The sequence below is a fragment of the Nycticebus coucang genome, chromosome 4 (genome assembly GCF_027406575.1).
Source record: "Nycticebus coucang isolate mNycCou1 chromosome 4, mNycCou1.pri, whole genome shotgun sequence".
NCBI lineage: Eukaryota > Metazoa > Chordata > Mammalia > Primates > Lorisidae > Nycticebus > Nycticebus coucang.
In genome coordinates, this window is record NC_069783.1 from 83752603 (window position 1) to 83778301 (window position 25699).

A 25699-nucleotide genomic window follows, 5' to 3' on the forward strand; every position below is an offset into this window, starting at 1 on the left:
ACAATAAAATATGTTGAAAGTAGAAAATGAAACTCTTCTTTTTTTGAGACAGAGCCTCAAGCTGTCGCCCTGGGTAGAGTGCCGTGGCATCACAACTCACAGCAACCTCCAATTCCTGAGCTTAAGTGATTCCCTTGCCTCAGCCTCCCAAGTAGCTGGGACTACAGCCCCCCCACCCCCCCACCCCCACCACCACAATGATTTTTGGTTGTAGCTGTCATTGTTGTTTGGCAGGTCCAGGCTTGGGTATGTGGCTGGCGCCTTAGCCACTTGAGCTACAGATGCTGAGCCTCTTCTTTTTTTTCTTTTGAGACAAAGTCTCACTTTGTCACCCTCAGTAGAGTGCTGTAGCCTCATAGCTCACAGCAATCTCAAATTCTTGGGCTTTAGCAATTCTCTTGCCTCAGTTTCCCAAGTAGCTGGGACTACAGGCCCCACCACGATGGCCGGTTATTTTTAGAGGTGGGGTCTCACTCTTGCTCAGGCTGGTCTCCAACCTGTGAGCTCAATCAGTCCACCTGCCTGGGCTTCCCAGAGTGCTAGGATTATAGGTGTGAGCCACAGAGCCCTGCTTCAAAACTCTCTTCTTTAACCTGTCCCTTTTCTCAGAAACATCATTCATAATAGTTCGCGTGCATCTTCTCAACTTCTTTTCTATGCAGAAATAAATGTGTGTGTAATTTTAAAAAATAAAATAAAATAGTGACTCCTATACATAGTCTTTCCTTTAAGGCTATTTCTCCAAAATCATCCTAGGCCCATGTGTAGGGGCTTCCTTCTGTTGAGCTGGTCACTGCGCACCCCAGACTGTCACTGCAAGAAAGATGCAAAATTCATTCCACCAATCCTCCTGATGCTTTGAACTTCGATCGGAGACTTTGTCCACGTGTGAGGTGGAAATTCCTCGGCCAGTCGTATTTAAAATAGCTTTAGTCAGTTCCATACTGCTCTCCAATCTGCTTTTAAAATTTATGTTCTCACCGATAGTGAGAATTTATGTCATCCCCACTGTGGATGACATAGATGTTACTCACTTTTTTCAAACTTTCCCAAACTTGTTGGAGAGAGATGATATCTTAATGTCATTATAACAGGGATTTGTTTAAGTGTTTATTTTATGCTTTTTGTAAGGGGTGCGCGTTCTTGCTCTGTTGCCCATCTTCACGTGCGGCTCACATGATTCTGCCGCCTCAGCCTCCCGAGTAGCTAGGACTAACTACAGGCGTGCACCACCATATTAGGCTGGCTGCGTATATTCCCGGGTGCGGTAAATTCACCCCAGTTACCTGCTCTGTTGATCCAGCTCCGGCTGCCAGGGCCTCCCGGCAGAGGGACTGTCCTGTACCCGTCTGTGTGTCCTCGGCTTTCCGGCAGGGGGCAGTGCCGCCCACCTGAGCACCGATACTGTGGGAGCGGGTGTGAACCTGCGCAGAGTTCTAGGGGTTTGGGAAGAAAGTTAGGGGATGTGGAGGGTTTGGGGGTTCGCAAGAGGCATGGGAAGAAGGCCACCGAGGGTGCAGGGTGGGGCGCAGGAGAGGGAGTCCAGGCGAGTTTGGGAGTGGGGATCGAGCAAGCAGCGGGGAGACGCAGCTCCAAGAAGGTGTGAGTGGTGTGCGAGTGTATGCGAGTGTGTGCGTGCGTGTGTGTGTGTGTGTGCGTGTGTGAGCGCGCCGAGGCTCTCCGGGTTCCGCGAGGCGCGCGGGTGTCAGCTTGCAGCCGGGGCTCCTCCCTCCGGCACCCCTGCCCAGCCGGGCGGTCCCTCCCTCCTTCCTCGCTCGCCCCTCCCCAGCGGGCCAGGGGCTGGGACGCCCCGGTGGAGCAGGCGGCGGCGGCGACGAGTTGGGGAGCCCGGGGCTTGGCGCTGCCGGAGGGGCCGGAGCCGAGCCGCCCCGGCCGGGCCGCGCCGGGCCCGCTTCCCGTGGGGCCACGCCCTGTCAAACTTTGTTGCGGCGGCCGCGGCCAGCGGAGCCAGGGACCCGCAAGCCGGAGGGAGGGGCGCCGGGCCGGGCCGGGCCGGGCGCGGGCGGCGAGGGGCTCCGAGAGCGGCGGCCCCGGCCCGCAGCCCCACCATGCCCCAGCTCGGCGGCGGCGGTGGAGGCGGCGGCGGCGGGGGAGGCGGAGGCTCGGGCGCCGGGGCGGCCGGCGGAGGGGACGACCTCGGAGCGAACGACGAGCTGATCCCCTTCCAGGACGAGGGAGGCGAGGAGCAGGAGCCCAGCAGCGACAGCGCTTCGGCGCAGCGGGACCTGGACGAGGTCAAGTCGTCCCTGGTCAACGAGTCGGAGAACCAGAGCAGCAGCTCGGACTCGGAGGTGAGTTGGCTGCCGCGGCCAGCCCCGTGGGATCCCGGCCCCGCGCCCGCTCACCGCTCTCGCCTTTGTGTCTCCTCTGCAGGCGGAGAGGCGCCCACAGCCCTCACGGGACGCCTTCCAGAAGCCGCGGGACTACTTCGCCGAAGGTACGTGCCGGCCAGGACAGTCCTCACTCCCGAGCCCCAATGCGCTCCGCGCCTCTGCCCGGGCGGCCCTCGGTTCCCCTCGCCCCTATGGCCGAGCCCCTGTCCTCCGCCCCTACTGGCGGCAGCCGCCTTGGGGTGCGCTTGCTGTCCCGGCCCTGCCTCAAGTCCCCTGCCGCGGCGCTGTCTCCGGGGTCCGGGCCTCACCCCGCCTTGGTCTTGTTCCCAGTGAGAAGGCCCCAGGACGGCGCATTCTTTAAGGGCCCCCCCTACCCTGGGTACCCCTTCCTGATGATCCCGGACCTGAGCAGCCCGTACCTCTCCAACGGACCCCTGTCTCCCGGAGGAGCGCGCACGGTAAGTGCGGGGTCAGACGCGCCGGGGCGGGTGGGAGGCCGCGGCCCGCGGGATGCGCCCCCAGGCTCGACTAAGGCGTGGGGGATGGGGCCGCCTGCGCCGATCCTGGGTAGAACTTGTTTGCGGAGTTGAACTACTCTCTGGCCGCCGAGTACGAGGCTTTGCTGGCCAGTGCCTGGGTCAAAGTAAAGTTTCTTTAACTTCTCCCCTTTTGCGGGTTGAGATTTTGGGGTCCACCTCTGGGATGGTCCTTGGCCTCAAATTCATTGCCTGTACCAAAGGAGAACTTGGATTTGTGTCGGCTTTGGGGGAGGTCTTGCTTTCCTTCCTGGAAATCAGTCAGCTTTCCCTAGTAATTGGCAAGGGGCTGGGGAAGCTGGGTCCGCGACGTTGCCCTCCGACTCTGGGTTCACCCGGTTGGCTGCAAGCTGGTTCCTAAGAAACCCAGTATTCGTGGCGGGTTATTCACAACCCGCCTCCCCACCCCCAGTCCTCGCAAGGGGCCTCAACTCTTCTGCGGAGCTAGCTCGAGATTTTAAACTCGCTTTCGAGGACGGCGCAGGCATTCTTCAAGTTGAGGAACTTGGCTTTTTCCCCCCTTTTGTCGCCTGCTTTTCTCATTTAAAGCAAGCGCTGCGACACTTTAAACCTGTTAATGGGCGCGCATTGTGTGCTGCGCGCTGGCATTTAGAGCGGTGATTAAGCAAATTGACCGGGCCCCAGACGACGTGCAAACGAGGGCGGATTCCTTCGCCCCCACTCCAGCTCTAAACTCCCGCCCCCCGCGTCGCGAGGGGCGCAGCCCAGGACTGGCGAGGCCTTTGTGTCCCCTAAGCCACCACCCAACTCCCAGACTCTTGGCCTAGAGTGCTGGGCCGGATGGGCAAATCTTGGGGGAGCGCCTACCCACTGTGTGTCAGGCTCTCGCGTGCGTTTGCTCCGGCGCGACGCGTACGGTAGTTGATCTCCGCTTCCCGCCCAGCTTTCCAGGGGCCAGCCAGTTCCCTCTAGAAGAGGGGTTGTGGGGGCGAGCAGGACATGTTGGAGTGGGATGAGCAAACCCATTTATGCTAAAACTGCCCTAAAATAATGATAACCAAAGGGCTGAACAGGCCGTCCCTGTCCCTCCTGTCATCGTACAGCGGCTGGTTCGGTGAGGGTGCTGCCTTCCCTAGGTGGGGGGTGGGGGTCGGTGGGGGGAGGGTCTGACCGTGGGCGACGGCAGTGGAACCACACACCTCACAGCTCGGCCCTGTGAAGGAGAGAAGCTCGGCAGCTTTGGCCCCTGCTGCACCTGGGAAGTCCTGAATGGAGGTGTCATTTTGCCATGAAAGCTAGATAGGGGTCTGTGGCTGTTGTTTTCCTCATTAATACACTGATATGAAAAGAAAAAAGAGTGAAAGTCAACGTTGGGTAAGACAAACTGCGGAAATTTATTTAGGTTTTCACTGACTCCTTTCCCCGCTGGACGACGGAGCTTAGTTCTGAAAGTTTTGGTGGTTCCTGTCACTGTGTGGGACAGTTATGCCACTGCATTCCCGTTTTTTCATGTACCATTAGGACGTCTGGAGAGAGTGGTCTGGAAGGTACTAACATCTGTGTGTCAACCCTGAGCCAGGTCCCTGTGCAGTTAAAGTCACTAGAAATGTCCCAGATATGACTGTTCTCTATGGAGCAGGCTATGCTGCTCCTCCAGGCTATGCGGCCCCCTCCCCTCAGGAACCCAAGTAAGACAAATTTTGTGTCCCCTCTTTCCTTCTACCATCTTACATGTTCTATGGCCTAAGAACTTTCAAAGGCTGATTCTTGCTGATTTGGGGCATTTCTGATTAATGAATTCAGGCCTGGGTGGGATTTTGGAGCCTTCCTTGAGGAAGCTGACCTGTCCCTATGCAGGCCTCTGACTGTCTCCATTCATTCCTGTAGCTGTTCCTGGCCCTGGCCCAGGTCACCATCCTCCTTTTGAGGAGTATAGTATATCCCATCTGACTCCCATACCTACATCTATCTTGTCTCCCGAGTGAATTGCCCTCAAAGGTTAGTTCATTTCCCCCAGGGTTTCTGTGTCTCTCAGGTGTTAGTCCTGCCTTGTTGGTAACCAAGTTCTGGGGAAGTTTCTTGTAGTTAGGTCATCACAGCAAAAGCTAATTTGGCCCTGTCCTTAGGCTTTGAGGCCACTAAGGAAAGCAAATGAGGAAACACTTAAGCACTTAGTTGTCTGAACTATAGGGCTGAGATAATTTTCCTCTGAATGGTAATATATATACATATATATATATATAAAATGTTTTTTCTTTTTTGAGACAGAGTCTCACTCTGTCACCCTGGGTAGAGTGCCATAGCATCATGGCTCACAGCAACCTCAAACTCTTGGGCTCAAGCAATCCTTTTGCCTAAGCCTTCCAAGTAGCTGGGACTACAGGTGCCCACCACAATGCTGTCCTAGTTTTTCTTTTAGAACATACATGATGTCTTTTATTTATTTATTTTTCTCGATTCTCCATAGTTTTTCTATTTTTAGTAGAGATGGGGATCTTATCTTGCTCAATTCAGTCTTGAATTCTTGAGCTCAAGCAATCCACCCACCTCAGCCTCCCAGAGTGCTAAGATTACAGGTGTGAGCCACCATGCCTTGGATGATTATATTAATATAATTACTGTAATTCTCACTATAGGCAAATGGTAGGTTCAGAGTGGCCCTCTGTTGGTTTCCCATCCTGGTAAAATGAATGTAGATTTGGGGGTTGAAGAGGAGGAAGGAGGTCTCTGATGAGTTGGAGGGGAAGGTGCCTGGAATATTATGATCTGGTTTCTCTTGTTTTGTTTTTTTTTACCTCTAAATTGTATAATCTTAAGCTTTGCTGCTCTAAGACCTATAAGTACTATGAAATTAGATGACTCTAGTTCTTTAGTGCTATAACACTTTCTCCAAATACAAAGCCAGAAGCAAAAGTAGGGATTGGCAGGACCATATGCAGGGTGTTAATGGACCCTAGGAATGGCAGGCAGCAGGCCTCATTATTCTCACCCACTGGCATAATTCCTGCTGGGACAACTGGGGGCTGGCCAATCCCACAGCCTGATCATCTCCTCATGTATCATCACCTTTGACCTCCACTATGGTTTGGCAGGGATGTTGGGAAGTGGCCTTTTCCTGAGGCTCTTTAGAGAAGAGGTCTGCTTAGCATGAGATATGTGCCAAGCACTGGAGCCCCTGGAACCCAGCAGCTTATAAGAAAGAAATAAGTACCATAAACCATTTTTCACTGTTTTTTTTTTTTAATTATTATTATTCTTATTATTTTTTTTTTTTGAGACAGAGCCTCAACCTGTTGCCCTGGGTAGAGTGCTGTAGCATCACAGCTAACAGCTACCTCCAGCTCCTGGGTTTAAGCTATTCTCTTGCTTCAGCCTCCCAAGTAGCTGGGACTACAGGCGCCTGCCACAACACCTGGCTATTTTTTGGTTGTAATTGTCATTGTTGTTTGGCAGGCCCGGGCCGGATTCCAACCCGCCAGCTCTGGTGTATGTGGCTGGCTCCTTAGCCACTTGAGCTACAGGTGCTGAGCCCATTTTTCACTATTTCAGTAGTCATGAAAAGTCTTCACAGGTCCACTAACCCACCTTGGTGTACTGACTAGAATTTTGTTAGGAAAATGTAAGTCAACATATTAGAAAGTGGATGTCAAAAATAGTTTAAGACAAAGAAGGGCCAAAAAGAAAATGTTGAATGTGGTTTGGCAGGCTAGCTACAGAGAGGCATTTGGCTGTGACCACAATATGAAAGCTAATGACATTTTGGAAAAGAACACTTCTAGGTAGTGTTGTTATGTCTATTTGTATTTTTTTTCTTAGAGGTGGGATCTTGCTTTCTTGTCCAGGCTGATCACACCTTACTGTAGCCTTAAACTCTTAGACTCAAGCGATCCTTTTGGCTCAGCTGAGACTATAGTTATATACAATCACACTCAGCTATTTAAAAAAATTTTTTTTATAGAGACTGGTGCAGTAGCTCACACCTGTAATCCTAGCACTCTGGAAGGCTGTCGTGGGTGGATTGCTTGAGCTCAGGAGTTTAAGACCAGCCTGAGCAAGAGCAAGACCCTGTCTCTAAAAAATAGCCAAGCAGTGTGGAGGACTATAGTCCCAGCTACAAGGGAATCTCTTGAGCCCAAGAATTTGAGGTTGCTGTTAGCTATGATGCCATAGCACTCTACAAAGGGTGAAAAAGTGAGACCTATTCTCAAAAAAAAAAAAAAAAACAAAAAAAAAAATTTTTTTTTTTTAGAGACAGGAGTTGTCACTATGTTGCCCAGGCTGGTCTTGGAACTCCTGGCCTCAAGTGATCTTTCTACTCAAGCCTCTCAACTAGCATAGACTATAGGCGTGCGCCACTGCACCCAGCCTCCAGTTTGTAAATTTAAAAGCTACTTTTGTGCAGCTCAAGCACAAGTTACTCACACCTATCTCAGACCATCTCTACTCAGATTTCTGTATGAAATTGTTTTATGCTCATTTTGAAGTCCTTTGTATCCCACAGCTTCCTGTGGGCAGTCTTGCCAGTATCCTGGGCGCCCCTGTTCTCCAGACACAAAGGAACCCAAGCAGAAATCTTTGCATACATATAAAGAGATTGTCTGTTTTTAGGAGTTGTATGTAAAACCTTTTCTTTTGGATGATCAGTATAAACATGCTGCTTTTGGTAAAATTCTTTTAAGCCATTTCATCTAAATATAACTTCTGTTCCACTTTTTTTTTTTTCTAAATATAACTCAGAGTTTAATGAGGACTTTTCACATGGAGTGAGCTTTTGAAAGGGCTCTGCATGTCTTGCTGAAGCTTTGGCACTTGGATTACCCGGGTGACATTGGTGACAAACTCTGTGGATGGACTTGAACCCTTTCATTCTTTTTTCTTTGTGTGGGTGGATCTGGCAGGGAATATCTGACTTAATTTGTTATAGTTTGGTCTTATTCTTCTTTGATCTTACTTAAGGATTCTTTTTTTTGAGACAGAGCCTCAAGCATGTCAACCTGGTTAGAGTGCTATGGCATCATAGCTCACAGCAAACTCCAGCTCCTGGGCTTAAGCGATTCTCTTGCCTCGGCCTCCCGAGTAGCTGGGTCTACAGGTGCCTTCCATAACGCCCAGCTATTTTTTGGTTGTAGTTGTCATTGTTGTTTGGCAGGCCCGGGCTGGATTCGAACCCACCAGCTCTGGTGTATGTGGCTGGCGCCTTAGCCACTTGAGCTACAGGCACCGAGCCACTTCTAGGGATGCTTAAGGAGAAAATGCATTAGTGTGTACACATGCATGCACATCTAACAAAGAGTGTTCCAGCCTTTATAGTGACCTGCAGTGATATAAGAAAAATTGGGGAATAAAAAAGAATTTAAATGAAGGCTGGGCGCAGTGGCTCCTGCCTGTAATCCTAGCACTCTGGGAGGCTGAGGCAGGTGGATTGCTTGAGCTCAGGAGTTTGACACCAGTTAACCCCCTCTCCCCTCTCTACGGAAAATAGAAAAAACTAGCTGCGCATTGTGAGAGGCACTTGTAGTCCCAGCTACTTGGGAGGCTGAGGCAAGAGCATCACTTGAGCCCAGGAATTTGAGGTTGTTGTGAGCTATGATGCCATGGCACTCCACCAGGGCAATAGAGTGAAACTCTGGCTCAAAAAAAAAGAAAAAAATTTTTAATTAATTACCTACTAGAAAACCTTCTATAATGGGAAAACCCTACTTATAGTCCAGTTATGAACAATTTTTAATTGCTAAACTGGGGAGATATAGATTTGCATCCTTAAGATTAATTCCTAGCTTCTTGACTTTATCAGCTAATGTTTGTTGAGTATCTATTGTGGGCAGTGGCTGAGAGGCTATGAGAGATAAGATAAGACCCAACCTTTATCATAAGGCATTTAAAATTTGAGGCCAGGAGGTGGCTTGAGCCTGTAATCCTAGTACTCTGGAAGACTGAGGCAGGAGGATTGCTTGAGGCCAGGAGTTTGAAACCAACCTGGGCAACATAGCAAGACCCTATCTCTACAAAAAATTTAAAAATGATCTGGACCTGGTCATGCATGCGGATAGTCCTGGCTACTCAAAAGGCTGAGACAGGAGGATCATCTGAGCCCACGAGTTTAAGGCTGCAGTAAACTATGACGAGGCCATTATACTCTAGTCTCGGCAACAGAGTGAGACCCTGTCTCTTAAAAACAAAAAGAAAAAGATGAGATAAGACCCCAGTCTATGCCCTACAGGATTTAAAAATTGAGTTGGGAAGAAGTAATGTTAGCACTGCAATGGCACTATTTTAAGAAGCAATAAAGTCCGAAAAAGCATTTTTAGAAGTGAAAAATTGCTTTTGGCTGGGATGATCAAGAAAGTCAGGTTGAGGCCATGCCTTTAAACTAGTCCTTGAAACTTAGTCATACTTTAAGTCAGGGAATTCTTGTTAATCGTAAGGAAACTTAAAACAGTACAGAGGTATTTAGAATGAAAAGCAGAAGTCCCCTTTTACTCCTGTCTTGAGGGAGGAGCCAGCACAAAGAGAGCAAAGACTTGGAGGAAGGAAAAATTTGGGTTAATGCAGCTTATTTGGTTCCATTTGCCTGGAAGGATTAGGTATTAGAGCATGGGAGGCCTAGCATGCCAGGGAAGGGATCTGCTCTTATTTAAGAGAAAACAGAGAACCCTCAAAAGTTATGCTGGGAAGTGGTGTGACTTGTACATGCACCTAGAAAGATAATGGTGGATTAGAGGAGGAAGAACTGAAAGAGCTAGAGCTAGACTCGCAGGAGCCAAGGTAAGGTGAAAAGGGCTTTAGAGTATCGGAGTAGAAAGGAAGGGGGGAAGGGAAGGAGAGCCTGGGGTGCTTGCCTGCACTTGTGTCAGGAGAGGAGGTGCAGGGGCAGAAAGCAGATGGTGCACGGTGAATTCCTGGTGTCACAGCCTGGGTAGCCTGGGGAATGACTTCGGCCAGGGGGGCCCTGGGCTTGCGTCTCTGCCTCCCCAGCGCTGGACAGATGCTCACTGGATGTGTTGGCAATAACAGCCCACACAGTCGTGAGAGACGCTCATTTGAGGAACCCCTTTGTTTTACTGGAGACAAGTTGTGTGCGAGGGGATGTGAAAGGGTTGTTGAAACTGGGTGACAGGAAGGAGCAAGGCAAGAAGGGGAGGGGCAGGGAAGGAAGTCAAAGCAATTTTGGAACTCTTTCTGGAATGGCCATCAGAGATGTTTTCTTATGAGGTCTGACAATTCACAAATCCATTCATCCTAGAAAAAGTGCTTGGAAGGGTGAACTAGGTGCCGGGACAGTGCATAGCTTCCCAAGGAGAGTACTTCAAAGATGACTGTAGTGATATTCAGCGATGAGGTGTGTAGCAGTTTTTCTAAGATGAATTCATGAAACTCAATTGTCAGACCTTGTGTATGTAGGGTGTTGGAATGGGAGCTTGTTTGTAGGGGCAGTTGGGTGGGCTTGAAGATGAATGAGAAAGAAGATAGGAGGAAGGGGAGGTGAGACAGCTTCAGAAAGCAGTGGGCCTCTTCCTGCGGCAGTGGGAGATCCTACACAGCAGGCATTATCCTCCCAATTTTACAAGCTCAAGAGTTGAAGATGAAGATGTCTGGAAATGCAGAGGTGGAGATGGCAGAAGTGGAGGGAAGTGTGCACTCAGGGCCAGATGGCTTTTTTTTTTTTTTTTTTTTTGCAGTTTTTGGCCGAAGCTGGGTTTGAACCCACCACCTCCGGCATACCGGGCCGGCGCCCTACTCCTTTGAGCCATAGGCGCCACCCAGCTTTTTTATAGTCTCAGGAAAACCCAAGACAAGATGGCCAGTGTGAGGGACCTGGAATTTCATCAGCAACAGGGAGACTACAGGCCCTTCTTTTCCACCACATCATAAAGCCCCAAACATTGGGAACCTTTTAGCCACATGTTAAATAACGAAATACTCATGCATTGATTGAAAGCTGCAATACATCTAGGAAAATTTTCTCTCTTTGTTGTATGGAGCTAACTGATTTTGAAAATGGATAGGAATCAAAATACAGCTTTTTGCAGTTGGGGGCAGATATTAGGGTGTGATAAGCAATTGGGAACAGGGACAGAATCGTCACTTAAGAGTGTGTAAATAACTTACTGCCCCAGATTAGTTAATACAATTTATTTTTGCAGGAGGTTTTTGTTTTGTTTTGTTTTGTTTTATTTTTGACACAGAGTATCACTTTGTCGCCCTCAATAGAGTGCTCTTGCGTCACAGCTCACAGCAACCTCCAGCTCTTGGGCTAGGGCTATTCTCTTGCTTCAGCCTCCCGAGTACCTGGGACTACAGGCGCCCGCTACAACGCCTGGCTATTTTTTTTCGTTGTTGCAGTTTGGCTGGAGCTGGGTTTGAACCCATCACCCTTGGTATATGGGGCCGGCACCCTACCCACTGAGCCACAGGCGCCGCCCTTGCAGGAAGTTTTTATATGTACCAAGATGTGTTATTATCTTTTCCTAAACTGGATCAGATTTAGTTGAACAATAAAATAAATGAATGAAGGGGACATGAGGGAATGAAGGGGACTTGGCCTTTTTCTCTATACCAGTGGTTCTCAACCTTCCTAATGCTTCCTAATGCTGTGACTCTTTAATACAGTTCCTCATGTTGTAGTGACCCCTAACCATAAAATTATTTTCATTGCTACTTCATAACTGTAATTTTGCCATGGTTATGAATCATAATGCAAATATCTGATATGCAGGATGTATTTTCATTGTTACAAAGGGGTCGTCACCCACAGGTTGAGAACCTCTGCTCTGTGCTATATGAACAACCCTGGGGCTTTCTTACAGTTTCTTTCTCAGGGTGGCAAGGTGTGAGAGATGTTCTGAGTTATCTCAATTGACAGATACCTTTAAGACTCTAAAATAAATTTCAAAATCTGGAATCTTTCTTTCTCATTGCATGCATAATCTACAGATTTCCATGGGAAAAAAAAAACATTTAATTGAGAAGAACACTTCAAAGTTAGAAAATAAAATCATAAAAATGTTTTCCTAAACATGGCCCTTTTCAGATGTTTTTATGGGATTGATCAAGGGTATTAAGCCAGTTACCTGGAGACCTCAGGACAGGAAATGAACTCATGCTCTCAAACTGTTCCCGCGTTTTTGGAAATATATTTTCACTTCTATTCAAGAGAAGGAACAAGGCCCTGAGTGTTCACCATAATTGAAGAAAATAAACATAAACATAAAACTCGTTAAAGAACAAATTGTAAGTGGCCACAAATATGTGAAACTATGTTCAACCCCCAGGGAGTAAAAAATGCTAATTAATACAAGAATCATTTTGGGGCCATCAAATTAACACTGTGAATTTTTCTTGGTAAGACTTTTTTTTTTTTTTTTAGATAGAATTCACTTTGTCGCCCTTGGTAGAATGCCGTGGCGTCACAGCTCACAGCAACCTCAAACTCTTGGGCTCAAGTGATCCTTTTGCCTCAGTTTTTCATTTTTAGTAGAGACAGGGTCTCATTCTTGCTCAGGCTGGTCTGAACTCCTGAGCTCAAGCGATCCACCCACCTTGGCCTCCCAGAGTGCTAGGATTACAGGCATGATCACCATGCCCAGTTCTTAGTAAGGCTTTTCTTTTTTTGAGACAGAGTCTCACTATGTTGCCCTGGGTAGAGTGCTGTGGTGTTACAGCTCACGGCAACCTCAAACTCTTGGGCTTAAGTGATTATTTTGCCTCAGCCTCCCAAGTAGCTATGACTACAGGTGCTGGCCATAATGCCTGGCTATTTTTTGGTGGTAGTTGGCTTGGGCTGGATTCGAACCTGCCAGCTCTGGTGTATGTGGCTGGCGCCCTAGCTTTTCAATGCTGGCAAATATGTAGTAAAATGGCAGCTCTTTTTGGCTGTTCTTAAAGGGTGTAGTAGCTCCATGCCATTTGGAAAATACTTGGCAATGACTACTAACACCTTAGTATTTTTCATAGCTTCTGACCTGATAGGAGGTAGATACTTCTTAGTTCCATTTTGCTGTTATGCAAACAGACTTGTAGAGGTCAAGTATCTTGTATAAGGTGATTGATTGACAGTGCCATGATTTGAACTTGATTGTGAGTCCAAAGTCTAGGTCCTCGCATCTACTCTTGGGACTTTACACACATGCCTGATATAAACTAGCAACTCCTCCTCTCTAGTGAATGGTGCTGACCTTTGTTTCCAGTTCCAAAATCCTGTTGTGTGAGTTATCAGTTGGGGTGGACAGTGGATAGATTTGTTCCAACTTTACAAATTGGACCTGGGAGTGTACCTTCCTGAATAAACAGCTGTAGAAGTGAGTGGCTACAGTTGAAATTGTCCCCCCAGTCCTGTGCTCCAGAGGAGTTGACCTTTAGTGGAAAACTTTGCCATTGGAGGAAAAGGGGGTTACCTACTAACATCTGACCTGTTTGGAAGTAGGGGATTGTTTTTCCTTTTTGCAATCTGTGAGGGTTGGAATAATGCACAGTGCAGTGTGTCTTTGGTGTGGAAGAACAGGGAGGAGCAAACTCACTTGCTATCCCTGCAATTGGAATTACAACACAGTTTGGTTAACAAACCAAGTTCGGGTGAACCAAGTGTGCAAATATTGCTTCCTTATGGTTCATTTTATGAAATATTTTATAAATTCATTGCTTTAACTTTTCTCCAAATGAAAAATTAGTTCCAAACACTTATAAAACACAATTTCAGCATTAATTGACTATTAAAGATATAGTGAACAGTTAACACAGACAATTATTTTGGGTATTGCAAGAGGAGATAAGAAGGTGTTAGTCTTCTCTGCAATCCCCCTCACCCTGTGTGTGTGTTTAAAGTGGTTTGAAATTAAAAATCATGAAATTCTGTACTTTGACCCTTTAATTCCCAAATTACTTTCCTTTCCAGGTGATCTGTTTTTTTGGCCTGGGCCAGGTTTGAACCGCCACCTCTGCTATATGGGGCCAGCGACCTTTGAGCCACAGGTGCCGCTCATTGAGACAGTCTCGTTCTGTTGCCCAGGATAGAGTGCTGTGACATTAGCCCAGCTCACAGAAACCTCCAACTCCTGGGATCAAGTGATCCTCCTGCCTCTGTCTCCAGAGTAGCCCACCACAATGCCCAGCTAATTTTTTCTATTTTAAGACTGCCCAAGGCTGGTCTTAAACTCCTGAGCTCAAGGGATCCTCCTGTCTCGGCGTTTCATAGTGCTAGGATTACAGGCATGAGCTGCCCCAGGTGGTCCTTTCTGAAAATAACAGCACAGTAGAAAGATTAATAAGAAGGGATTCTGGATGTGGTGGATCAAAGTTGGGGAGGCACTTGGAGTCCTAGCTATGCCCCCCTTGAGACTTGGGTGTTCCAAGGCACTGACTGTTGGTGAGATAAAAATCGCAGACTTCATAAAGTGAATATGGCCATTATTTGTAGGAATGTCTGTAGAGATGTGTGGAGGAAACAGAAAGGTATAAATATGAGAGATGGTAACTGTGATTAAGAAACAGATGGATCTGATTGATGGTGGAGAAGAAAAACAAAAGAAGTAGGAATGACTGGTATGAAAAGTGGATCAATTTTCAAGTCCAGATTTGTTGGCAGTAGTGATTTTTGATGTTTAGGACTACCCTTCCCTCCGTAAATTCCAAAAAAGGATATATCAGGGGGGTTGCCTGTGGCTCAAAAGGGTAGGGTACTGGCCCCATATGCTAGAGGTGGTGGGTTCAAACCCAGCCCTGGCCAAAACATAAAATAAATAAATAAATAAATAAAATTCCTTAAAAAAAAAAAAGGATATATCAGGGTGACTATCATTGGTTGGATTTGTAAGATATACCTGCTAGGGGTGGGTTGGATGCTCTTCCCTTCTCATCAAGGACTGTGTGAGTGTCCTGTGGCCCTGGGAACTGGGAGGAACCATCCAGTCCACCCCACAAGTGAGAAGCACAAGCTGAGGAGATTGCAGACCTGCCCAAGATCCAACAATTATGAGTGATGGAAACAGGATTAGGGCTCAGCTGCATTCACTGGGGCTTTATCCTCTCTCCTACTCAGGAAAGTCTACATTGAGCAGTGCTTTGTAGACAATGCACCTCAAAATACTTTGTCTCAGTGGCTGTGTGCCTGTGCTCAGTGGTTAGGGCGCTGGGCACATACACCAGGGCTAGTGGGTTCGAACCTGGCCCGGGCCTGCTAAACAACAGTGACAACTGCAACAAAAAAGTAGCCAGGCGTTGTGGCGGGCACCTGTAGTCCCAACTACTTGGGAGGCTCAGGCTAGAGAATCCCTTAAGCCCAGGAGTTTGAGGTTACCGTGAGCTGTGACGCCACAGCACTCCACCAAGGGCAATGTAGTGAGACTCTGTCTCAAAAAAAAAAAACAAAAAACAAAAAATCTTTGTCTCAGATATAATGCCTAGCCCATAATAACTCATTTGTTGAATGTTGACAATGTGGGTATTTAAATATTGATAATAAAAAATAGTCCCGTAGGCAACTTCAGTGTTCCGGGGCATTATATTATACTGTTAAACTGTTCCCTGTGCATCTAATATTATAATCTCTGTCTTATACTTGAGGAAGCTGAGATGTTAAGAGTAAGCAAGAGCCCAGAATCACCTCTCTAGAGGTGATAAAGGTGATAAAGGCAGCATTTCAGCTGTGGGGGTTTGGTTCCACCAACCTGCAGTTTATCTCCACTGAAAGAGAATTTGTATGAGAATGCCATTGGGAGCAAGATTCAAAGAAACGGTGTGTGCAAGAAAGGATGGGTATCATCTCTGCATTCTTTCCATCAGGGGCCTCTCCATCCTTCTCACTTAGGAAGCACTTTTGGTGCTTGGGTCTATTCACAGTTCTCAGAGATGATATTAATTGCTATCTTAATTTTTCTCTGCTTTTCTATGCTCTGCAGCTCCATTTAATCTATTTTCCCCTCCAAATCCCCCTGTGGTTTTCTTGTGACATCTTGAGGTGGTAAACTTGGTTCCTTAAATATCATGTGTAATGATTATGTTCATCTGTTGATTTAGTCTGCCACCTACTTCCTACTCCTGTCGAGACCCACTTTCTTTTTTTTTTAATTTTTTTTTTTTTTGAGACACTCTCATTTTATCGTCCTTGGTAGAGTGCTGTGGCCTTATAGCTCACAGCAACCTCCAACTCTTGGGCTCAAGCAATTCTGTAGCCTCAGCCTCCCCAAGTAGCTGGGACTATAGGTGCCTGCCACAACGCCTGGCTATTTTTATTTTTTTAATTTTAATTTTAATTTAATTTAATTTTATTTTATTATTATTATTTTAATAGAGACAGAGTTTCACTTTATCATCCACAGTAGAGTGCCGTGGCATCACACAGCTCACAGCAACCTCCAGCTCTTGGGCTTACGATTCTCTTGCCTCAGCCTCCCGAGTAGCTGGGACTACAGGCGCCTGCCACAACATCTGGCTATTTTTTGTTGCAGTTTGGCCGGGGCTGGGTTTGAACCCGCCACCCTCGGTATACGGGGCCGACGCCCTACTCACTGAGCCACAGGCGCTGCCCTATTTTATTTTATTTTTTGAGGTAGAGTCTCACTTTGTTGCCCCCAGTAGAGTGCTGTGGCATCATAGCTCACAGCAACCTCCAACTCTTGGGCTCAAGCGATTCTCTTGCCTCAGCCTCCCAAGTAGCTGGAACTACAGGCACCCACCACAACACCTGGCTGTTTTTAGAGACAAGGTCTCACTCTGGTTCGGGCTGGTCTCGAACTTGTCAGCTCAGGCAATCCACCCACCTCAGCCTCTCAAGTGCAGGGATTATAGGCGTGAGCCACCGCATCTGGCCGAGACCCATTTTTTGTATGATTGTTATTGTGTGTAGAAAGTGGATATATGGATGCTTATTGACTTATAATGGAGTTATGCCTACCCATTGTAGAGTGAAAATATTGTAAGTCAAACTCATGGAAACTACAGGTATTGTATGTAGTTTTCAATTACATTATCTATTTAAACTTTTTTAGGTGGATGTATAAAGGAGAGCTAACATAGCAGTATTAGAGTATGTGAGATGAAATCACTTTGTACTTCTGCTATTTTTTATTTTTATTTTTTTGAGACAAGATCTTGTTTTATTGCCCAGCCTGGAGTACAATGGTATCATCATAGCTCCCTGCAATCTCAAACTTCTGAGCTCAGGCAACTTCTGCCTCAGCCTCCCAAGTAGCTGGGTAGCTGGGACTATAGGTATGTGCCACACACTTGGCTAATTTATATAAAAAAAAATTTTTTTTTTGAGACAGGATCTCATGCTGCATTGCCCAGGCTAAAGTGCATCATAGTTCACTGCAACCTCAAATTATTTATTTATTTATTTATTTTTTTTTCGAGAGAGTGTGAAGATATTGCTCTGGGTAGAGTGCTGTGGCATCACAGTTCACAACAACCTCTACCTCTTGGGCTCAAGTGATCCTCTTGCCTCCATTTTTCTATTTTTAGTAGAGATGGGTGTTGCTTTTGCTCAGGGTGGTCTCGAACTCCCAAACTCAGGTAGTCTACCTGCCTAGGCCTCCCAGAGTGCTAGGATTACAGATGTGAGCCTCACCCAGCCCAACCTACATTCTTGGGCTTAGGTAATTCTCCTCCCTCAGCCTCCTGAGTAGCTGTGACTATAGGCACATGTCCTAGTGCCTGGCTAATTTTTCTGTCTTTTTGTAGAGACAGTGTCTCACTTGTTGCTCAGGCTGTTCTCAAACTTCTGGCCTCAAGCATTCTTCCCCTGTCGGCCTCCAGCCAACATACGCTTTCTCATTATGCAATGCATGTCAGGAAGAGTGAGGCCCTGGTGCTGAAGGTGCTGAGCCACTGGTGGAAACAGGTCATCTTCACAAGGGTGTTCCCACACCATCCTAAAGAGAATCTTGCAGGAAGGAGCTGATGGTAAGAGTCTGTGGAGCGTGGTAGAAATCCTGATAAGTAATTCCTTGGACTCTGCACTGAAAGAGAGGTGAGGGACTTGTGTGGAGAAAAGCCCAAGGCTTGCGGAGTGGCGAATACTCCCCTTACAGCCACCCCTGGTCCCCTGGGGAAGCAGTATGGCTGGGGTGGGGTAGGGGTCTGAGACCCAAATTTGGCCATGATCTGCCTAGCTTTGAATCCCATTCTGTTCATGGGCTGGTTCTGTGCCTCAGGGCCCCTTCTGGCAAAATGGGGATAATGGCAGTACTTTGAGGAGCATTTTGGTTGCTAGACTGCGTTTTAAAATTAGCATTTGTCCAAGGATAAGATGAAATATCAGCTTGTGGAATGAATCTCTAGGATAGAAAAGGAAGTGAGAAATGCTATGAAAATACAGTATTGTTACAATTTATTAAGGTGTTTAGTGGCCAAAATTTTCAACCAATATTTTTATTTTATTTATATACTTATTTGTTTATTTATTTATTTAGACAGAGTCTCACTATGTCACCCTTGGTAGAGTGCTGTGGCATCACAGCTTATAGCAACCTCAAACTCTTGGGCTTAAGTGATTCTTTTGCCTCAGCCTCCCATGTAGCTGGGACTACAGGCAGTTGTCATTGTTTAGCAGGCCCAGGCTGGGTTTGAACCCGTCAGCCTTGGCGTATGTGGCTGGCGCCATAACCACTGTGCTACAGATGCCGAGCCTTTAACCAATATTTTAATAAGTGGATATTTTCTTGCAGTATTTTAAAATAATCTTTTATAGGAAATGACTAAATGGTATAGTCAGGAGAGAAACTAAAAATGGGTAAATAAAATTAATTAGGACATTGGCCTCAAGTACTTAGTACAGGTTTTGCTTTACACGGTTGTCAATTCTCTTTGCAAAGACTTAACATATCACTTTAACATAATTGCCAGTTTTGGTGAGTTCTTCACCAAGTAGCCATCCACAGGAAGGGGTGTGTGTGTATATACACATTTTAACTTTATACATAAGTTAAAATTTATATGTGGAATACATTTAGGCAATGTAATATTTAACTTTTAAATTATATAAATTAATTTTAACTTAATTTTGCAATAATTTCAGACACATAAAAGATATAAAACTAGTGCAAAAAATTCCCATGTATTTTCTTATATCTTTTTATAACTTTTTTTCTGAGCTATTTTTAAGTTGCATCCACAATACCCCTTTATTTAATGGGCATAATTTCTCAAATTGACAGATTGCTTCTCTGACATTATGTAGCATATTTGTGACTACTAAGTAAAATAAAACCACACTATCTGTCCTCAGAACAAAAACATTCACCACAGTGTAATTACCAAAAGCGGGAAATTAACACAGAGGTGAGTACTATTGTGTTGTCTACAGAACTAAACAGATTTTGCCTGTTGTCTTACTAAAAATTTTAATAGCAAAAGAAAAAGAATTTGGCCCAGAATGAGTCCAGAATTAAGTGTTACACTTAATTGTCTCTTGGTCTCTTTCAGTTAAAACAGGCCTTGAGTCCATCTGTCTCTCATGTTCTTGATTCTTTGGTGATTCCAAGCCATTTATTTTGTAGAAGGACCTTGGTTTTTTTATTTTGTTCTTCTCAGTGCATTTCCTCGGGATCACCATTTACTTTTCTATTATAGATACTGCTAATTTTGGTCAGTTGGTTAAAATCATGCCTGCCCCCTTTGTCTAAGAAAGCTACTGTTTTTCTACTTTGTAGTTAATAAGTATCTTATGGGAGATACTTTGTGGCTATGTAAATATCCTATTTCTTCTCAAACCTTCACCCACTGGTTTTTGTAGCCATTGATGATTCTTGGTAGAAACAGGTATTATTGTAGCAGTTGCTAAATTATAAAAATTTGACATTGTAATGCAAGAACTATAGGTTCTTAAATTGCTAGACTGTTTCTGTGACACTGTAGAGCGTATAATAATGGTACAAGATATTTTGGAGTCTCTCATTTTTTAAAAAGCCCAGGTTTTTCTTTTCTCAGTTTTTATACTTTTTATGATGTTTGGATCAAAGATGATTTGCCAAGAAATTATAATGTATGATTTTGAAGTTTTGTTTTTTTTTCCTGTGAAGTGTTGAGATAGCAAAGTTGACATTCTGCTCTGCATTCTTTATGGGATATGAGTAACTTTCTAGTTAGGTTTTTAGGTTTTTATCTTGATGATTCCTGTGGAGTTTCTCACTGCCTGGATTTTTAAAAATGCAACCCCTTATGTCTTTTAAGTGTTTCTCTGTCTTCTGTAGTTCTTGAAAATTATTAGTCAGGTTTAGATTCTTGATCAAGCTTCCACATGTCCTTTGTCCTCCATTTTTTCTTTTCTTTTCTTTCTTTTTTTTTTTTTGCAGTTTTTGGCCAGGGCTGGGTTTGAACGTGCCACCTGTGGTATATGGGGCCAGCGCCCTACTCCTTTGAGCCACAGGCGCCACCCTGTTTCCCATTTTTTCAATTTATTTTTGGAAGACTACTTCACAGATGTTGCCCTTCCATCAGAGATACTTAAAGTCTAGTGTCTCTCTGTGATGTCAACAGCCACTGACAATCAACACCCATATCTCTTACTTCATTGGCAGTTTCAAAATGATAGTCTATTTGTATCATTTCTTCTACACCTATCAGTTATAATATTTTCAAAAAGAGAAGTGTTCAGTTACCATAGATCAAAGGCCAGCAGACTAGGGTCTATAGGCTGAATTAGACCTGCCACTTAATTTTGTAAATAAAGTTTTATTAGAACATAGCCATCCTAGGCTAGTGAGGTAGCTCACACCTGTAATGCTAACACTCTGGGAGGCTAAGGTGAGAGGATCCCTTGAGGTCAGGAGATGGAGACCAGCCTGAGCAAAACAAGACCCAGTCTCTACTAAAAGTAGAGAGAGAGAAAAAAAAATTAACTGAGTGTGGTGGCCAGTGCCTGTAGTCCCAGCTACTCAGAAGGCTTAGGTAGGAGTATTGACTGAGCCCAGGAATCTGAGGTTGCTATGAGCTAGGCTGAGACCATAGCACTCCAGCCAAGGCAACAGAGTAAGACTCTGTCTCAAAAAGGAAAAAAAAAAGGACATAGCCGAGCTAAAGCGTTTGCATACTGTTTAGGGCTGCTTTTACATTACCAGGTGCTCAGTTGAATAGTTGTGATTGAAGCCACATGTGGCCCACAGACTGAGTCTGGCTCTTTACAGAAAAAGTTTGCTGACCCCAATCTAGATCATATGGGAAAAGCAATTTTTAAATGCTTGATTCTTTTTATTTATCAGTTTCTTGTTGGTTGCTTTCTGATCACTTTGTAAAGGTGGCCAATTAAGTGTGTTTTTTTGTTTGTTTGTTTGTTTGTTTTTGAGACAGAGCCTCACTTTGTCACCCTTGGTAGAGTGCTGTGGCATCATAGCTCACAGCAACCTCAAACTCTTGGGCTCAGGAGATTCTCTTGCCTCAGCCTCCCAAGTAGCTGGGACTACAGGCACCCACCACAATACCCAGCTATTTTTAGAGATGAGGTCTCACTCTGGCTCAGGCTGGTCTCAAACCCGTGAGCTCAGGCAGTCCACTCACCTTGGCCTCCTTAGTGCTGGCATTACAGATGAGAGCCACCTTGCCCAGCCCATGAAATTTTTTTTTTTTCAAAGTATCACTGTGTTGCCCTCGGTAGAGCACTATGATGTCACAGCTCACAGCAACCTCCAACTCTTGAGCTTAAGCAATTCTCTTGCCTCAGCCTCCTAAGTAGCTGGGACTACAAGCACCCACCACAGTGCCTGGCTGTTTTTTGGTTGCAGTTGTCATTGTTGTTTAGCAGGCCCAGGCTGGGTTCAAACCCACCAGCCTCACTGTATGTGGCTGGTGCCCTACTCACTGAGCTACAGGGTTCTGAGCCAATGAAATGTTTTTTAAAAAAAACATATTAGTATGAAATAGATTTAAACTAACTAATATCTTTCAATTCATTTGTAATGATTATCCTTATTGATGTTCAAATCATCCCATCTTTAGCCAGCTGGAGCGTCTTCAAGTTGGTTTGTGAGTCCTTCTGACACAATCCTAGTGGCCTTTGATGCTTTCCTCTTACATGTGGCAGGGTGCTCCAGGCCCATCTTGTACATGTCTGGCCATTTTAAAAGGAGCTTTGACTTCTTTTAGTGAAAAAAGTTGGGGCGGCGCCTGTGGCTCAGTCGGTAAAGCACCGGCCCCATATACCGAGGGTGGCGGGTTCAAACCCGGCCCTGGCCAAACTGCAACCAAAAAATAGCTGGGCATTGTGGCGGGCGCCTGTAGTCCCAGCTACTCGGGAGGCTGAGGCAAGAGAATCACTTAAGCCCAGGAGTTGGAGGTTGCTGTGAACTGTGTGAGGCCACGGCACTCTACCGAGGGCCATAAAGTGAGACTCTGTCTCTACAAAAAAATAAAAATAAAAAAATAAAAATAAAAAAAATAAAAAAAAAAAGTTATTTGAAGACTGCTATCTGAATACTGAAGATACGTATATAGCTACTAAAAGTTACTCTGTTTAATGTTGTAATTAAAACAAGCAATTCTGTAGAGATTAGAAGTAGAATATAATGTGGCTATTGTAATCTAAAATTACATAATAAGCATTTATTTATTCTAAAAGCATATTCTTTTTTAATGTACTTAATATTAGTAATGCTATTAATTCCCTGCATTTACTAAATAATTGTATATGATAATTGTTTTCTATATAAAACTAATATCTTTCAATTAAAAGTATTCATAAGTATTTCTTTTCTTTCTTTTTTTTTTTTTTTTTTTGGAGACAGAGCCTCAAGCTGTCACCCTGGGTAGAGTGCTGTGGCATCACAGCTCACAGTAACCTCCAACTCCTGGGCTTAAGTGATTCTCTTGCCTCAGCCCCCCAAGTAACTGGGACTACAGGTGCCCACCACAACGCTCAACCATTTTTTGGTTGTAGTAGTTGTTGTTTGGCAGGCCTGGGCTGAATTCAAACCCGCCACCTCTGGTGTATGTGGCTGGCACCTTAGCCACTTGAGCTACAGGCGCTGAGCCATTTATAAGTATATCTACTAATTCATAGTATTTCAACAGATAAAGCTTATAGGAGATTTTTTTTTTTTTTTGAGAGAGTCTCACTAAGTCGCCCATGGTAGAGTGCTGTGAAGTCACAGCCCACAGCAACCTCAAACTCTTGGGCTTAAGCGATTCTCTTACCTCATCCTCCCAAGTATCTGGGACTATAGCACCCGCCACAGTGCCTGGCTTTTTTTTGTTGTTGTTATTGTTGCAGTTATCATTGTTGTTTAGCAGGCCCTGGCCAGGTTCGAACCTGCCTGTGCCTCGGTGTATATGGTTAGCGCTCTAACCACTGAGCATAGGGTGCTGAGCCTTTCAAGGACATTTTCTCTTAAGTTAACACATAGAACACTCACCTGGTTTTGAAATTGTACTCTCAGATGACAGCACATCCAAACATGCTTCATTTCCTTATTTCTCACATTGTTACACTAATTAGATATGTTGTTCATCTATGTGATCACATGGTCACTGATCAGGCAGAAGAAGTTCAGGTCTTCTGAAGATCGAAGCAAAAGTTGGATAACAGATTTCCCCTGAATACTGAGGCTGAAGACTTTTTTTTTTGAAGTCGTGTTTTGATATATTTTTAGGACCTACCTCTTAGTTGCAAAGCAAAGATTAAATAAGGTTGTGCATACGTGCATGGTAAGAGCTTTGTTAATAATGGTAAACTTGTTATCCCCTTTAGCCATCCTGAGTTTTTAACATTTTGCTAGTCCCTATAAAATTTAATCTCTTTGCTGCACCATTGCTAGGGCATTTACATATGTTTAATTTTAGATTGCTAGTTTTCTAGAGTCCATATTCTTTTTTTTTAAGGTAGAGTCTTACTTTGTTGTTCTCTGTAGTGTGCTGTGGCATCATAGCTCACAGTAACCTCAAATTATTGGGCTTAAGCACTCCTCTTGCCTCAACCTCCCAAGTAGCTGGGACTATAGGCATCTGCCACAATGCCTGGCTATTTTTTAGAGATGGGGTGTCACTCTTGCTCAGGCTGGTCTTGAACTGCTGAGCTCAGGCGATCCAGCCACTTCAGTCTCCCAGAGTACTAGGATTACAGGCATAACCCAGCGAGCCTGACTTATAGTCCATATTCTTTTTTTTTTTTTTCGTAGAGATAGAGTCTCACTTTATGGCCCTTGGTAGAGTACTGTGGTGTCACACAGCTCACAGCAACCTCCAACTCCTGGGCTTAGGTGATTCTCCTGCCTCAGCCTCCCAAGTAGCTGGGACTGCAGGCACCGGCCACAACGCCCAGCTATTTTTTTGTTGCAGTTTGGCCGGGGGCTGGACTTGGACCCGCCACCCTCGGTATATGGGGCTAGAGCCCCACCCGCAGAGCTACAGGCGCCGCCCTAGAGTCCATATTCTTAAGGATCCTGGCTATCATATCTGTCTTTTGATTGTTGTTGTCCCTAACATAGTGTCTTGCACACAAAGTCTGCCTTCTTTCCACATGTGTGAATATCTGTTATTGTTTATTTACATTTCCCCTTTTCATGCACAGTATGTAATAAAATAAACACTAAAAACCTGTCTTCTTCCTAGCTGTTTTTTTTAGGTTAACAAAGGAAACCCTTGTTCACGTCTAGAATCTTTTGGTGTGTAATTTTTGATAAGTTGATCATCGGTAGTTGATCAGTTTTATTTTGCTTTTTATGGAAGTTTTCTGAATTCATACTAGAGTTGAGGCTGTACATCCTTTGAAAATAAATAAAGCAGCGGTCCATGCTGGAGGCAGAACTGTGAGTCTGGCCTGCTGGTTTTTATCTGTGGACTTCGCTTCATCTGTGAAACTGGAAGTATGTGAGCAGTTGTGGAGGCCATATGGTTTTATAGGCCTGTGCCAAGGAAAATACTTGAGAATTACATTAGCAACTCCAAGATATTTTGGCTGTTCTGAAAGGACACATGATAGTTTTCCAGTTATATGAACAAGAGCTTTTGTTTAATAGTGAAGTTTTGTATAGGCTGTGAGAACAATAGTGCCTCTATCAGCACTTCCTGGAGTAACATCCTTGGGATGTTAATAGGTAGAACACACTGGGCCACATTTCTGCCTGACTTCTCAGGCCTTTAACATGCCAGTGTGCACCATGAGTCTCTTAGAGGGGAGGGCATACTTGACCAAGGCTTTCCTTGTGTTTGGAATTCAGCTCTTCACAACTACCCGACCTCTTGCTCACCTCCCAGCCTTAGATGAGGTTCCCTGTTGTAAATTCTCAGCTCTCTCTACATGAGCACATTTCACATATTTCTTGGTAAATATGTAGCCCAATAATTGTCTGATTATGCTTATCTCCTCTGGACCCTTAACCTACTCAAGAAGCCAGGAGGTGGGTCTGTTTTGTTCCCTATTGTATTCTTAGCAGCAGGAATGTGGAAGGCTCTCAGATAAATATTTGTTGTGTAAAGGAATCATAGAAGTTTTTTCTCATGGGACTTGTATTCTATAGAAACCAAATCTATGGATTTGGTCTATGGTACCTCTCTCATCTAGGTACTTCATTTTAAAGTTCAAATACTAGAGTACTGTAGGTCTTCAGAATTCTAGTTAATTTATTCAGTGCATCCAGCTAGCAGGAAACTAGTTGTTGACTTATTTAAAGACGAGGCTCAGTGCTTGAAATAACTTCTCAGTGGCGCCCAGAGAATCAGCCAGAATCAGAACCTTAATTTCCTGATACCTGTCCCGGAGCCAGTCACCCACCAAGCCCGTCTGCACCCCATCCTAATGTTAGTTGTTAGTTACGTAAATAGGAACCAGTGTTTCAGACTGCCGGGGGAGGGGAGAAATCAGATGCCCCTTTGTACACTAATTAACGCAGGCAGAACAAAAGGCCCAGCTTGGTTTTCGAGTTC

The 25699-nt window shown here is 45.2% G+C and overlaps 1 protein-coding gene across 2 annotated transcripts in view; it reads left to right on the forward strand.

Annotated features, from left to right (window-relative positions):
• Positions 1-1847: 1847 nt before the first annotated feature.
• TCF7L1 (transcription factor 7 like 1) overlaps positions 1848-25699 on the forward strand; it is a 172290-nt gene continuing 148438 nt past the window's right edge. For both annotated transcript variants that reach the window (XM_053588691.1, XM_053588692.1), the window contains exons 1-3: positions 1848-2312; positions 2395-2458; positions 2685-2812. In XM_053588691.1, coding sequence (XP_053444666.1) covers positions 2070-2312; positions 2395-2458; positions 2685-2812 — 435 coding nt within the window. In that variant the 5' untranslated portion in view covers positions 1848-2069. The remainder of the gene's footprint in view (positions 2313-2394; positions 2459-2684; positions 2813-25699) is intronic.